Source organism: Corvus kubaryi, unplaced genomic scaffold (genome assembly GCF_017639235.1).
Source record: "Corvus kubaryi isolate FWS band 111438036 unplaced genomic scaffold, C.kubaryi_AGA036_p1.0 37249, whole genome shotgun sequence".
NCBI lineage: Eukaryota > Metazoa > Chordata > Aves > Passeriformes > Corvidae > Corvus > Corvus kubaryi.
The window spans coordinates 2,140,064-2,156,865 of record NW_024581072.1 but is presented as its reverse complement, the minus strand read 5'-3'; the positions used below and the strand labels follow the sequence as shown (position 1 = coordinate 2,156,865).

Genomic DNA, 16,802 nt, shown 5'->3' with positions numbered 1-16,802 from the left:
GGAGTGCAGCCTTCTCACTGCTTGATGTCTGCAGGGGCTTTAGAAGAAGGCCACCAGAACAGGGACTGCCAGAAAACCACCCCATCCCAGCACGGTGTGGATAGAAGTCTACACAAAGCTGTGCATACTCACATGGCCATGCAGGTCTGTGTTAAGCAGCATCATGGCACACGTGAGACAGTGAACTCCATCTGCAGAAAGAGACATAACCAGAGTCACATGCAAAACCACATATGGACCTTTAAGAAGCTGAAACTGAGCCTCGTAGACTAATTGAGTCTGTTCCTTTTATAAGAATCTATTTTATCAAGAAATACACATAATTAAATAAATGAACAATGAGGTCATCACACAGCTGCCAAACCAGAATTGTCTCTCTTTTATCTTTTAGTAACTGTCAAAACTGTCTTGCAGCACCCACGGATGAAGCAAACAAGACAGGAAATCATGCTATCACTCTTAGCTTGCTAATACCAATACCACAGTCTGAATGAACACCTTCTTCATTTACTTCAATGCAGAAAGGGAAAAGTAAAATACATTCATTCTTGTGTCAAGAGTGGGTACAGCAGGGTATTCTGTTTTTCTTCCCCCCGTCTCAGTCCTCATTCAGAGCTGAATTAGACTTAATTTTGGAGAAGCACAGTCAGTTATTTATGCTGCCTTGGCTCCATGTTGGGTAGAGAGGACTCCAGGGGTTTCTAAGCCTGTGGCCAAGGTCCACAGCAATAAGTCAGATTCATAGAACCAGAGAATACAGTTAGTTGGAAAGTCTGAGAGACTGAAGGTCTGAGAAAAGAATTATTACTGACTCAAAACAACTGCTATGTGTGTGTAGAGGGAGTAGCTCTGAAAAAAATGGGATGGTGCACTGCTCCACATGCCACCCCCCTCTGGAGCCTCTAGTCCAGAACTTCCACCAATTCCTGGCACACTGAAAGCAATGCCCAACACCCTGCCCTGGAGCCCCAGTCAAGCCCCAGGGTGGCCAGATGACTGGAAGCCTCCGATGGGGGTTGCTTGCCACAGGAGGCCAGAGCAGACCCCAGGATGTGTGATTGTGTCCCCATTGTATTTGGATTTTATGGAAGCTGAAACCACCAAGGTCCAGGGCAGTAGCTATATCTTGGTTTTCTCTCTTTCTTTCATCTCTTCTTTTCTACAAGTAATTTCCATTTTCTGAAATACGGGTAATTAAAGTTGGATGAGTAAAGTTTGCTAAGTCATGCTCTGTGAAATGCCTTCTTTTTATTGAATGTTTGTTTTAAATTTTTCCAGTTTCCTGATCTTCTAAGGTTTGCTAGGAAAGTTTGGTTTTGAACATCCTGGGAACTTTGTCAAGTTCTTCTTTGTGCCCACCTCAGGGAAAAGTACTAGTACTTTAAGCTCTTTTAAAATAAACTTTCCAAGCAAGTTTAGAAGGCACCCTACAATGATCATGGAGTCCAGCTTCTGGCTCTGCACAGGACATCCCTAACAATCACACCATGTGCTTGAGAGCATTGTCCAAACACTTCTTGAACTCTGTCAGGCTCATGCTGTGACTACTTCCCTGGGAGCCTGTTCCAGTGCTCAACCACCCTCTGGGAGAACCTGATATCCAACCCAAACCTCCCCTGAAACAACTCTAAGCCATTCTCTCTCACCCCTGTCACAGGTCACCACATGATCTCTTCTCCACACTGAAGAGATCACTGTTTGCCCCTCCTCCTCCCCTCATGAGGAAGCTGTAGACTGCAATAAGGTCTCCCCTCAGTCTCCCCCTCTCCAGGCTCAGTAAACTAAGTTATCTTACAGCTCCTCATTTGGCTTCCCCTCTAGACCCTTCTCCATCTTCATATCCCTTTTCTGGATACTTTTTGATAGCTTTGTAACTTTCTTACACTGTGGTGCAATATATATATATATATATGCATATATATATACATATATACATATATATGCATATATATATACATATATACATACATATATATATATACAAAACAGCACCCAGTACTAAGATCCCGGGCAAAGTGTGCAGGATCTAAATGCTTACTCAGGGTCCGAAGTCACAATTTCCCTCTTGCACCCTGGACTAGAGTAAGGCAGCCACATCACCAGGCAAGTCATTATTTCAGTCTGGACATGATGCACATAATTCTACCCGACTGCCTACAGGGTCTTGAAATAAGAAAGGCAATAGGCAGAGGAAAGAGACAGCGCAGGAGCAGATCCTGTCTTACTCTACTCCCCTCCCCTGCAGGACAGCCAGTAAAGCTGAACAGGTACAAAGTGCCCAAACATCATCTCACTGCAACAGGGGTAGGTCACAAAGCAAGGGGTAAGGAAGCGCAATGGTACCTCCACATGTAGCAGCTCTTTCTGACACTTGAAACTAAAGGTACAGCCTAACCCATGATTGCCTTTTTCAACCTCCTCCTTCAGTGTGTGAATAGCGTGTGCTGCAATCACAGGGCCACGTGGCTCTGCCAGCATGTCTGGCTGAGCACAGCAGTTACACCACCAGACAGTTTGTCCTCTTCTGCATTCCCAGTTTTCTCAGGTTTGATCTATGTACTTGTTTGTTTCCCTCATCTATTTCCAAGCTGACTGAAAACATTGGCAATGAGGATAACTCTGACTGACGTTAGCCAGTCGAGATGAAACCATGCCAGGGTCTGAATACAGCACCCAAAATTCACCCCCACAACTGGCAAGGACTGGCACGCCTGATGCCAGTGCATGCAGACACAAGCACTGAATGGAGCATGGAAAGCAAACAGCTTCTCTTCCACCTGACATGGGACCTATTCTTGTCCAAATGAATGCAACCAGAGTACAAGTACCACACACCAAAGTCAGTGAGACCAGAAACCACAACTGAGGACATTCATACCTGGAGGTGCTACAACTGAGGATTTATATTGAGGAGGTCTGAACACCTTTCCTGATGAGAGTTTCAATGCTTACTACAGACAGTCTCTAAAGTGTGGTACAGTACTACATAGCTTCATTTTCCAGGCATACACCGTAAGTGCTATTGAAGGTGAGAATGAAGGACGACACCACCGAGCAAAGACCTTTGTATCAGAAACAAAGTTACCTTGAGAAGAAATAGTGTTTGGATTGCACTGGTAGTATCTGCTGGAGAAGTGGATTAAAACTCTCTCTCGCTCCTGAGTTTCTCCAATAAGTGAAAAGGCTTTAAAGAAACTCCTAAAAGAGCAGTGGGGAAAAAAAGTGAAATTAAGGTAGTAAATCTCTTTTTGCTTCATACAGTGCACAGAGCAAAGCACACATCACAGCAAGAAGTATGTAAGCACACATCAGACATTCAGTTCCAAGGAGCCTTTCTAGGAAACTGGGCTATCATTCCGTGTGCAATTAACTCCAACATTATAGTAAATGAAGGAAGACTTAAATTACCACTGGTCTCAGCCGAAGAATATACAAAATAGTAAGTAATTCCACCAATTGAAAGAGCTATTCTTACTTTTAAGTATTTTTTTCTTTGGGCAGGGAATTGGAACACATATTCTTTATGCACGACAAGACATCCAGGATGTTCCCTATCGTCTTCTAATTAATTGCCCACCACTCCTGCACCTTTTTTTTAGACTTTACTTCATTGGTATTGCTCTCCAAATCAGACAAGCTACTCCAGGTGCTGAAGTCAAGCAAGTGCACAGCACTCACAGCTAACACCAAATGTGTGGTCACTTATCAGAGTGGCCAGAACCACATCAGTCAGGGAGGAATGTGACTACCCAACCTACAGAAAATATCTGGGCAAGAGGGCAGAAGAGTCGCAACATCTCCCACTGAGCTTCAACAGCAGGAGGAGTAACTTGGCCTTTCTGAGGTTCTTGCTTGTGAGAGCCCAGGGTGCCGGGCTGGTACACAGCCTGGCACACTCACTGGATATAGCCAGCAAGCCTGTGCAGAGAAGTGGGGAGGACACACATCTTTTTTCCCTTTTATTCTCATAATTGACCATCCCTCCTCTTAACCACATTGCTGTTCTTCCTGATAGAAAAATATGTCTCACAGCCAAAGATGAACTTCTGCATTCATTTATCAGGATGCTTCTAAGAAAATACTGAAACCACAAAATTTCTGGATCTGAAGTAAGAACACATAGAGAATGTGTGTCTAATAGACAGTTTTTAAATATCCCATGAGACTGAAACTAACACCAGATCTGAGAGGCATGGAATATATTGCTGGAACATTCACATCTATCTAGTCTCGATGCATAAACTTTAATTTTTCTCTCTGATGTAAGGTCAGAGACAGGCTGTACTTGCAACAATCTCACACCCTTACAGAGTGTGATCTGCCTGGTAATAACTTAATTTCACACGTAATGTATTGCAAGTAACCCAATTCACAAGTAACTACAAGTGAATCTTCGAAGGGTTTCTCTGTCCTTCCTACTTTGTGTTCCTATCCTGATTCCAGCCAGGACAGGGTTCATTTTTAATATAAGGCCTGATGTTACTTCTGATCCTCGTGAAGGGACCTCTAGATCACATTTACAAGAGGTGAGTAACACATACTATTACCAGAACTACAGACCCCAATCAAGTAGAAGAAAGGGACAACTGGATCTTTTGGACTGTGTGGATCCAGTGCCCTGGCACATCAGACACACAAGAGTGTAAGGCTTTAGTCACATGAGCACATGATGTACCCTGATACCATCAAACTATGTGGGGACAGAAGCCATTTCTTTCTGGGGTGCCAGTGGGATCCCAACAGCTGACTGTACTGGAAGCTGGAGACAGCATGATTGGAAATGAATGGCAAAAGCACCCCATTGTGAGTGGCTCAGAGGCCCTGTGCATCCTTAGCATAGGTTACCTCAAAAGAGGGTATTTCAACCTGAAAGAGCTTTTGGGATAGCTGCTGTGGAGACAGAGGAAATTAGACACCTTGCCTGATGTCTCAGAGGTCTGCCTGTTTTGGGACTGCTGAGGGTCAAAGAGCAACAGGTACCAGTCGCTACCACATCGCTGCGCCATCAATACTGCACCACCTGGGACTCTGTGACCCCCATCCATGAGATGATTTGTGAACGGGAGAGCCAGGGAGTGGTCAGCAAGACTCATTCACCCTTTACAGTCCTATATGGCCGGTGTGTAAGCCCAGTAGAAAGTGGGGACTGACAGACTGTCATAGCCTGAATGAAGTCACACCACCACTGAGTGCCACTGTGCCCAGCATGCTGGGACTTCAGTACAAGCTGGAGTCCAAAGCAGCGAAGTGGTGCCACTACTGATATTGCTAACATGTTTTTCTCCATCCCTTTAGCAGCAGAGTGCAGGCCACAGTTTGCTTTTATGTGGAGGGGTGGGCCATACACCTGCAACTGACTGCCCCAGGGGTGGAAACAGCCCCACCATTTGCCGTGGGCTGATCCAGACTGCACTGGAAAAGGAAGTAAGGAAAAGGGTGAGGTCCTAGAATACTTGCTATATATTGATGACATGATCACGCATGGCAACACAGCAGGAGTTTTTCAGAAAGAGAAGACACTCCAAATCTTCCTGAAGGCCAGTTTTGCCATACAGCAAAGTAAAGTCAAGGGACCTGCCCAGAAAATTCAGTATTTTGGAGTAAAATGGCAAGATGCATGTCATCAGATTTCAATGGACATGGTCAATGGAATAGCTGCTATGTCCCCACCAACTAGCAAGAAGGAAACACAGGTTTTCCTAGGCACGGTGAGTTTTTGAAGGAGGCATATTTCAGATTACAATCAGATTGTAAAACCTCTCTATCATGTGATCCCAAAGAAGAACGATTTCAAGCAGGGTCCTGAACAAAACCAAGATTTTTAACAAATTAAACAGGAGATTGTTCATGCAGTGGCCAGTCAGGACAATACAAAATGTAAAAAATATGTTCCACAGTGCAGCCAGGAAGAATGGTCCTTCCTGGAGTCTCTGGCAATAAGGACACATGGAGACTCAAGAATGACCCCTGGTGTTCTGGAGTTGGGAATACAAACATTCCAACATAACAAGGATCTGAGGCCAGCTACACCCCCACTGAAACAGAGATACTGGCAATTTGTGAAGGGGTTGCAGCTGCCTCAGAAGTGACTGGCACAGATCCTCCTGGTGCCCCAACTGCCAGCGCTGGGCTGGATATTCAAAGGGAAAGTCCCTGCAACACAACAGGCCACTGTGGAGTAACTGGATTTCTCTAACCACACAGTAAGCTTGAATAGGAAACCCCAATCACCCAGCAATCTTGGAAGTCATCACTAACTGGCCTGAAGGTGAAAATTTCAGACCACCATCATCAAAGGAGGAAGAGAAGGTGACAGATGCTGAGGAGGTCCCACCATACAATCAGCTACCTGAAAATGAAAGCAATACCTCTCTTTACTGACAGTTCCTTTTGTATCACAGGGACAAATCAAAAATGGAAAGCGGCTGTATGGAGCCCTCTGTGACGAGTCAGAGAAGGTACTGAAGGACAAGGTGGATCAAGTCCGGTTGCAGAGCTGAAAGCCGTCCAGCTGGCTTTAGGTATCACTGAATGAGAAAAGCAGCCAGCAATCTACCTCTACACTGACTCATGGGTGGTGGCAAATGCTGTGCTGGGGTGGCTGGGCTGACAGAGACAGGTCAGTCGGTAGTACAGAGGGAAACACACCTGGGCTGATGAATCGTGGCAGGAAATTGCTGCCCTGGTAGAGAAGTTGGCTGTAGAAGTACATCATGAGATACACATGTGCCCAAGACTCAGGCTGCTGAAGAACATCGCAACAATGGAGAGGTGGCCAGGCCACCAAGATTAAAGTGTCTCGGGTTAATCTGGACTGGCAACGTACGAGTGAATTATTTCTGGTTCAGTGGGCTCAAGACACCTCAGGTCATCAGAGAAGAGATGCAACACACATGCAGGCTTGTGATCAAGCCATGGACACTGTCTCCCAGTTATCCGTAACTGTGGAACATGAGCTGCGATCAAGCAGGCCAAGCGGGCAAAGCCTCTCTGTTGTGGTGGATGATGGTCGAAACACAAACATGGGGTGGCCTGGCAGATCAGTTACATCACACTGCTGCAAACCCGCCAAGGCAAGCACTATGTGCTTACAGCAGTGGAAAGAACCACTGGATGTCTGGAGACGAACCCCATGCTTCACACCCCTGCCCAGAACACCATCCTGGGCCTCAAGATGCAACTCCTGGTGCAACATGGTGCCCCAGAGAGAACTGAGTCAGAGAGTGGGACTCATTTCAAAAACAGCCCCACAGACACACGGACCAGAGAGCACAGAAGTGAGTGGGTATAACATACCGCCCATCATGCACCAGCCTCTGAGAAAACTGAACAGTACAATGGAGTGTTAAAGATGACACTGAAAGCAATGGGTGGTGGCACCTTCAAAGATGGGGATCTGCACTTAGCAAAGGCCTCCTGGTTAGTTAACACAAGAGGTTCTACCATTCAAGCTGGCTCTGCCCAATCAAAACTTCTATGCACCATAGAAGGGGATAAAGTCCCTGTGGTATGTATGAGAAATGTGTTAGGAAACACGGTCTGGATTGGTCCTGCCTTTTTGCAAAGGCAAATTCATCCATGGGATATGTTTTGCTCAAGGATCTGAGGGTACTTGGTAGATAATGCACAGGGACAGGGAAACATGAGGTGTAGCTCAAGGGGATTCAATTTCTGGGTGAGAACGGTCTGTAATGTTGAATTGTATGGTACTGTTTGCTGAATGACACTGCCACTGTATGCCATAACTACTGTGGAGAATGAACCATGGACTGCTCCACATTCACCAGTCATGAGCTCCTGAGGCAGATTGCAACCAGCCAACAGCACAGCAGCCCTCCTGTCCTGGAAGACATCTAGAACACATAGAACCTACAGTCATGGACTAAATGAACTCAACAGACATCTTGAAAGGACAGCCACTGACTATGAAAATGACACTCGTGCTAGTGTTTATATATATACACACACATATACGTAGCTGGGAGGTGTAGGACCTGGACGCAATATTGATGGTATAGCACAATGGGTGGAAAACATCCTGATTCTGGCCGGGACAGATAATTTTTGCAGTAGCCAGGACGGGCATGCCTAGGAGCCTGAGGTTATTCCATATCATCTCAGGTCATGCGCAGTGGCTGTGGGGGAAAGAGTCCCTTCTGGTTGGGTTGTGCGGCAGAGCAGTCAGGGTATTGCTAGTTTCCACATGGCGAGCACTTGCATGTGAATCATTCACCTCTCTTGTACACTCTGTTATTAATACTCTTGCCATTACTGTTCATTTCTCTAGTTTCATTTGCTGTTTCCAGTAAATTCTTCTTATCTCAACCCTTGATCTTTGCCTTTTGTGCCTCCAGTTCTCCTCTCCAGACACCCCAAGGACAGTGGGAGGGGGAAAGGAGCAAGTAGCACATGTGTTGGAGTGTTTCAGTGGGAACATTAAATTGGGGAATACTGTTCCTAAATCCACAACAGCTCCCAAGGCACATTTTGAGAATCAGCCATCTTTCTGTCTCCTACCCCAATCTGGGCTCTTTCCAGCAACATTCCCTGCCCATGCCAGGCACCAGTGACCTCCACCTTCTCCTCCTCCACAGCACCCTTAACCCTTGGAAGCTGACTTGGAGAGGCAACTGATGAAAGAGTATCTGGTAAATAAACAAGGCAGTTTCCTCACTCTCACAGCACAATGCTGCAGCCAAGGGCCACAGGGATGAGTTTCTGCCCACCAGGAAGACCAGAGAACACAGAATACCCTAAGTTGGAAGGCACTCAACAAGAATCACTAAGTCCAACTTCTGGCTCTGCACAAGATACCCCTAAGAATCACACCGTGTGCTTGGGAGCATTGTCCAAACACTTTTTGAGCTCTGTCAGGCTGGCGCTGTGACCACTTCCCTGGGGAGCCTGTTCCAGTGACCAATCACCCTCTGCGTGAAGAACTTCTCTCTCATGTCCAACCAAAACCTCCCTGACACAACTTTAAGCCATTCCCTTGGGTCCTGTCACAGGTCACCACAGAGAAGAGATCAATGCCTGCCCCTCCTCTTCCTCTTGTGAGGAAGTTGTAAATGCAATGAGGTCTCCCTTCAGTCTCCTCCAGCCTGAACAGACCAAGTGACCTCAGCCACTCCTTCTCTGACCTCCCCTCAGGCCCTTCACCATCTTTGTAGCCTTGTTTGGATACTTTCTGAGAGCTTCGTATCTTTCTCATATTGATGGCACCAGAACTGCACCCAGCACTGGAGGTGAGGTTGCCCCAGTGCAGAGCAGAGTGGGACAATCCCCTCCCTTGCCCAGCTGGTGATGCTGTGCCTGACGCATCCCAGGACACAGCCGGCCCTCCTGGCTGCCAGGGCACAATGACTCATTCAACCTGCCCTCCACAAGGATTCCCTGGTCCGTTTCCACAATGCTGCTCTCCAGCACGTTTCCCAGTCTATCTCAGGTGCAGAATCCAGCACTTGCCCTTGTTAAATTTCACACAGTTGGTAGTTGCCCAGGCTTCTCATTCATCAAAGTCTCCCTGTAGGAGTCAATGGCTCCTCCCCAGTTTAGTATCATCAAACTTACTTACTATATGTTCGAGTCTTGTGTTTAAGTCATTTATGAAGATCTTGAACAGCACAGGGCCTCAGGTGGAGCCCTGTGGAATCCCACTAGTGAAAGGTCACCAGTCTCATGTCACCCCATTCACTGTAACCCTCTGTGCTCGACCCCTGAGCCAGCTGCTCACCCATCACAGGATGTCTTTATCTGTGGACTGGACATTTTCTCCAGAAGAGTCCTAGGAGAACAGCACTGAAAGCTTTATGAAATCAAAACCAATTGCATTAACTGGCTTCCCCTGATCAGCTAGGTGGGTTACCCTCTCATAAAAGTAAATTTGGTTGGACAAGCAGGACTTTCCTCTCATGAAGCTGTGCTGGCTGTGACCAATCACTGAACTACCTTCAGGTATTTTTCAATACCTCCCAGAATAATCTTCTGCATAATTTTACCAGGCACTGAAATGAGACTGACAGGCCTGAAGTATCCAGCATCATCCTTCTTGCTCTTCTTGAAGGTTAGACCGTTTCCAGTCAATTGGGACCTCTCCAGATACCCAAGACCATTCCAAAATCATTGAGAGAGACCTCACAATGACATCAGCCAGCTCTTTGAGTATTTCTGGATGAATCCCATGTGGCGTCATAGACTTATGAGGATTCAGATGGAGCAGCAGATCCCACACAAGTTCAGAGTCAGCTGGGAGTTTATCATTCTCACAGCCACAGTCCTCCAGCTCAAGGCACTGAGCCATTCTGCACTGCCTTTTTCTATTGACTTATTTTTATATCTTTTTGTTGTCCCACACAGTACTGGCCATGTACAACTCCAACTGAACTTTGTGAGCTGGAATTTTCTCTTTAGAGTGGTGAGCAGCAACTTTGTATTCTTCCCACATCACCTGACCTTGCTCCCACTGGACAAACACATTTTTCTGTCTTAGCTCCAGAAGATCCCTGGTCATTCCAGTTAGCCTTCAGCCTTGTCTGCTGACAATCCAACATTTTGGATTTGCCTGCTCCTGTGCCCTTAGGAGGTGGTGACCAGCACTGATGGATCCCAGCACCTTCAAAAGCATTTTCCCAGTGAAACCTACTAACTAGTTCCTTGGGCAGCCTGAAGACTGCTCTCGCCATGTCCAGGGTGGGACTCCAGAATGGACACTGAGAGGAGCTGGAGCAGCCACCCCAACTCCTCCCCTCCAGTAGTCCTGCAGAGGCTGCGAGAGATGCACGCAGGAAGTGCATGGGCAACATGGATCCAGGGAGTGGACGGTGAAGGAACAACCCTTCCCAGGTCTCAGACTTTTCCCTGATGCTGCACAACAGCCTCCCGCAGCTGGGAGGTAGCACGGATCTGGGCAGCTGCCTCCAAAGTGCTAAATAAACCACAGTTTGTCAGCGAGCCAGCAACAACAGCAGTGTTACCTCTCACTCTCTGCCAAGCGCAAGGCAGCATGCCTCAGTTTCCCCAGGCTTCAGGATGATTCTTTGTCCCCAGCTGCTGCTGCATGCTCAGGGCATGTAGTCAGCAATTACTGCAGCTACTCTCAAAACCTCAACAACCCCCCGGGCTTGTTTAAGTCCTACATGAGCCTGGGCACATTTTAGAGAAGGTCACAACTATTAATATTAACAGGAGATCTACAGGGAGCAGAGACCTCCTAAATATGTGCCACAAAGCAATTATGTGTTGGATTTCACAATTTAAAAGAAGGGTATATTTATCATCATGCTTCAGGGGTGCTAAAACCTGGAATGAGCAGCAGACCTCCCACTGCCCAGCAGCTCCCACCCTGTGCTGAGCAGGTGCTCTACCTTGGCTCTGCTCCCCCTGCTTCAGGACCAGGTGGTTCATGCTTGTGCAGGCATGTTCCACTTCCACCACCTTCAGCTGGCAGGTGGTGCCCTGGATCTGCTATAATCTCAGGGTATCAGACCCCCGGAAATGCATTTGCAAGGGGGCTAAGAAGTGCATGCACACCTCCTGGATTTGTATCATTAGAAAAAAAAATCCCACTTAAGTAACCTCAGTCAAATGATTTAAACTCATTTAAATCCCCTTAAACATCTGAACACCAGCAACTGCACTAACAGGCCACTGCTACACAAACTTGGTGTTTTGACTTTCAGAAAAAAAGTACGGAAAATAAACAGTATTGAGGCCTGATTCCAGTGTAAAAAGGAAAGAAAATTGAAGGGCTGGGTTTTCAAACACCCACACCAACAGTTACCAAACTCACTGCAGCTTTTTCCACATGGAAGCTTTTGCTGTTCTACACATTTCTGGATGCCTCAGGGAGACACAGAGAGGGGTGCTGCCAAGTCACACCAAACCCTGGCCTTAGTACACTACAGCAAAGCAGAGTAAGCTCCAGAAAGCATCAGCCAGAAAGTCTGTGCAGATCAGCTGTGAGCAACACCGTAATTCCTCAAAAGCACCTGGCAGACTACAAGTCCCCTGTTTTGAGAGTGACTGGACACTTTTCTCCAGTTCCTCTGTATCAAGGACCATCTTCTAAGCAGGTCTACCCAAATACTTCCCTCTCCAAGTGCCACCACTCCAGTAGCACTAGAGTATGGCAGCACATCAAGACAAAGAGAAGAGGAAAGCTCTGTCCCCAAAATATATCGAAGTCCTCTCTTCACCTTCTTACACCCCAAAAAGGACACGTAAATCAGGACAACACTAGTTACTAAACAAAACAAAGTCCACAAGTGGAATTTTACCTGAGTGAATAGTCCAGCGTCATGCCTGTGAAGTCAAAAAATTTAAGATACTCTTCAGCCACAAGCTTGCTGAATTCATTGCTATAGAAAAGCAAAGAAATAAGCAAAGGTTATCACTCAAAAGTGAAGCCCTCCAGAATCAGCAATAAGAACAATGTGGCCAAAGGACTCGTATCATCACATACTTTTTACCCAAATGTTTTGCCACATCAGAGCGTTTGAATCTGTCCAGATGGTAGAGGCGCTTAGCCAGGCGCCTAGCTGCTTCCAAATTGCTGCTGCTGCCATTGCTGAGATCGTGGCCAAGGGCTCCAGTGGCATCTTTCTCCTGAAGTTCATTGTTCCCCATGGCTGCACTGGAGTCTAACACCACATTCTGTAGTTCAACATTGCTATGAGATGAAAAAAATATGGAAAGAAGAAAAACAAGATAACATTAGAGTTTCCTCTTAGAATAGCATGCAATTAACTGTATGGAGGCAAGATGACACAATGTAACAACACCCACTTAATTGAAGGACCAGTGTAGAACAGGGACATTGACATCGCAGCCAGCAGAAGTTAAGTGTGTTTAACATAGCCAAATACAGACAAATCCTTCTGACTGTGCTAAGGATCCTCAACTTGGGCTCACTTGAGAGTGAGCTCTTTGCTATTATCAGCCTACAACTGCACCTGAGTGCTTCTTGCATTAGTATTTTTTAACCCAATTGCTTGCTTGGCTTGAAGAGGCCTCTGTAAAAGTGGGCAATTAACCATTTTTCAGGAGAAATGCAGCGATTAAGCCAGGGTGATCAGTTACTCCAAGCTGAGTCAGAACAAGTCCCTTCCTCATTCTTCCCCAGTTGTCCTGGAAACAATATAATTCCTTAAATCTAAAATAGTATCACCAGAGCTCTCAATGGCTTCTGTATCACCCGTGAGCAGCAGACATCCCATGGGAAGGCACTGCTACAAAAAGCAGGACTCGGAGCAAGGAACCCAGTTTGGATTATGAGAGACACAAGCCACCCATGCCAGCCAGGGGAACTCCTTGCTTCCCTCCTGCTCCCTCATGGTGGCAATTATTTCCCTCACCAGCTGCTCAAAGTCAAGATGTTCAGCATGGCAATCCCAGGGCACTTTAGATAAATCATGCACTTACAGATTCCTCCCACCTCTAGTAAAATAGGAAAGCTCTGGCTGAGCTGTGCGCCTGTTTTGCTTCTGGTATCAAAGACAAAAGAGCCCTCCACACCAAAAAATGCACCCCACCACACACAGCCCTGCACAAAGACAGGCTTTTAACTTTAGAAAAGCATTTCTCTGACAATGGCATGAAAATTTTTGCAAAATCTCAGCTCTGTGTATGTGTGCGCTTGACAGCATTTCTATTTTTATTTCTGTGTTTTTGTAATATATAGAAATTCTTTCTACTAAAACTCCGTTTACACAGGGCTAATGAATGATCAGCAAGGGTCATGCACAGGGCAGATATGAGTGGAATGAGTTAAAGATGACTTTAAACACACAGCACTCTAAACAACATACCACGGCTTCACACACCACTGTAATTTTCAGACTTGACAGGCCATGGTTAAAACAACTGATCGCTGTGCTCCAGTAACAATTGTCTAGCCATTTACTCAGATGTCTGCTAGCCACTTATTAACTCCTTAAAGATGAGATGTTCATATAAGTTGAGCTTAAAATGGAAATATTTAGTATTCTGCATGCCACAAATCATCACCTGCTTCCTACCTCTCTTCTCATCCATGGTTTAAAAGAAGGACATGCACAGAAAGGAGATTTTTCCATTTTACCTCTGTTTCCATCCTTTCAGTGCTGCTACAACATCAGAAATATCATACATCTGCCCTGTGGGTACAACTTCTTTATCAAGTATCCAGGGAAAACAGAAATCTAACCTGTTCCTGCAAGAACTGGGGATTTGCATTGGTTTGCATTTATTTTAGTGTAAATAAAAAGGTGCTATAACAAAAATGGGGTCGCTCTCAATGCTCTAGTAGGAAATTAATACTGTAAATACAATTCCAACAACACTAACATTACTGGCCATCAGTTATCCCAGAAAAGAAAAAAAGCCCCTCCTGACATCATTGTTGTGGAAAATGCCTCCTTGGCCCTTTCCAAAACTAGTCAACGTCTGAAGTTCTCTAAATTTGGCCTATACCAAACTTGTGAAGAAAGCAAATGACAGAGTACCCTGACACATGCCCCATGCAATACCTTGTCCATCCAAATCAGACAAAACTTGTTGAAAATTCCCATCTCTAACAACTGACAAGAGCAAGGGAACACCCAGGTGAGCTAACACATCTACAGAGTCTTTCATGTACAAATGCTGCATCAAAAGTCATGCCAACTCACAGAACCTCACTATAAGACACAGTCTTCCTTCACCATTGCACTTCATTAAAGGTAGTATTTATAGCCCTGAAAGATGGCCAAAGCTGACAAGGAACATCTGTACTCTGCTAGGAACCAGTGCACTACAAGAGCCAACGTTACCACAAACCACCACAAGTTTAGAAAGAAAGGAAATGCCAGCATCTGCCACTAAGTGAAATTAGCAGTACGGCAGCTCCCAGCTTCTGCTTTGCCTCTCGGAGCCGTGGCTGGGATGTGAAGGAGGAACACCCAGCAAGAGGGAGGATGTGCTCTTTCCCCTGCTTGCCAAAACTAGTCAACAGAATAAGAAACCTTATCTTTCAACTTCCCTGATTAAAAGCTTCATCCTGACTGATGGTGCCCATACATGCCTCGAAGAACAAGGGATGCTTCTGCTATTCCAGTAGTTAATTCTGACAGTTAATTAGCTTATTACTTAGTACAAAGGGGGGCTAAGTAAGTACTTTTTGTACTTGGTACAAGAAGTAAGCACTAAGTGAGTACTTTTTGTACTTGGTACAAAAGTACCAAGTACAAAAAGGTTGTCAAATCAATACAGGTTGCCTGTAATGTAAGCCTCTTGTTCAGGGGAAATTATAGATTCTTAGCATTAAACTGAGACTTCAGTTCTCAAGAATTTTAGGTGGCTTGAAGACTCAGTGCTTGTATCCCCGAGGGCTTAGGAAATGCAGATGCCCTGTGCATGGCTACTGTGCAAACTGCCTTTAGGGCAGGATATTTTAGCAGGGTCCAAGTGGTGTTACTCAGGGAAAAGGCTAATATCTCCTCTTACTTTCAATGCTTTCCAGGTGCATCATTTTCCCTCCATGCCTCAGTTTACCAATCTGCTGAAATCAGTAACACTTGCCTCCCTCTGTAAAGTGCTATAACGAATTCTAATCAAGAGGTAAGAGCAACCAAGGCTGAAAATAGGTCTCTCTTCTGCAGTCTACAGTTTCTACACATAAAGAATCCACAGCAGCATTACCATCAAAACAGTGCCAAGAAAGGGCTTTGTGATACAGAGCAAGGCTGGACATGGATTTCCCATGTAGCTTTACTGTTTATCACATAAAAATGAGAAACCTCCACTGAAAAAAGCAGGTTGAAAAATGTAATAGATTATATTCCCCCTAATCCTAGACTCAAGGCCAAAAGGGATTGTAATGGTATTACTGGTAATTGCCTGTCCAGCAATGGCTGCTGATTTTTATCCAGAGACACTTACATTAATTTCTGCTATTAGAAAACACAGAAAACAGAAGCTACAAAGAAACTCCAGACCTCTCCAGTCTCAGCAGCACATGGGCTGTGGCCAGAAACCAGGTCTACAGACCTTGATACTTCCGTCCCCAGCAATGCACTCCTGATGCATCCTTTCTCCTTCTGTCAAAGCATTCCCAGACCAACATGGAATGCACCAAGGCTGTGACCACCATATCCAGCGGAAATTGCACGAATTCAATAAGCAGCTGCTGTGGTTAATGCAATACTTTCTAACAGCAATAGTCACCTCTCCAAGCTCACAGATGAAACATGTAAGCTGTAGACTGTAAGCTCTGCCAGGCTTTCCAGCTTTCCTGTAACACACCGTAACTGCTAGGCAGAGTCTGAAGTATGTTACACTGTTTTCTTCACTTATTCTATTATCAACCAGTTCTACAGTGATTTAGCTCCCAATGCCAAGATATCTCAGTCTTGCCATGCTCAGCACTTAGCACACTTCATCTGTTGGAGAATATTCTAGATTCACTTATTCCCCTCTGTCTCCCATCCCAGGTACCACCAAAACTGAAACTCTACACAGCAATGTTTTGATTGAAGAACGGCTGCAATTTCAGGAAAAAAACACAGCAAGGCCAGTAACGTAGTAATAATGATACAGACACCTCATATCTCAGTGGTCCACTCTCCCAGCCAACTAGGCTGCAAGAGGAAACCTCAGCCTGAGTATGAGCTTATGATGCCTTAAACCTTGGTATGCTCTTCATTTTGCAGCAAATTCATGGAGAAAAAACTCTCTGCTTCGTCCCAAGGAAGAAATGCATATTAGCATTTTCCTCTGTGGAGTAAAAGCACAGAGCAACTGGCCCAGCTGCTAACAAAGAAGTGATGTTCAGAGTTGACACCGAGTGG

General features: G+C 45.6%; 1 protein-coding gene across 3 annotated transcripts in view; it reads right to left on the bottom strand.

Moving 5' to 3' along the window:
• The window catches only part of PSD3 (pleckstrin and Sec7 domain containing 3), a 100,011-nt gene that overhangs the window by 59,000 nt on the left and 24,209 nt on the right, over positions 1-16,802 (bottom strand). For all 3 annotated transcript variants that reach the window (XM_042023426.1, XM_042023427.1, XM_042023428.1), the window contains 4 exons: positions 12,461-12,667; positions 12,276-12,356; positions 3,086-3,198; positions 133-191 (listed from right to left, as the gene is read on the bottom strand). In XM_042023426.1, coding sequence (XP_041879360.1) covers positions 133-191; positions 3,086-3,198; positions 12,276-12,356; positions 12,461-12,667 — 460 coding nt within the window. The remainder of the gene's footprint in view (positions 1-132; positions 192-3,085; positions 3,199-12,275; positions 12,357-12,460; positions 12,668-16,802) is intronic.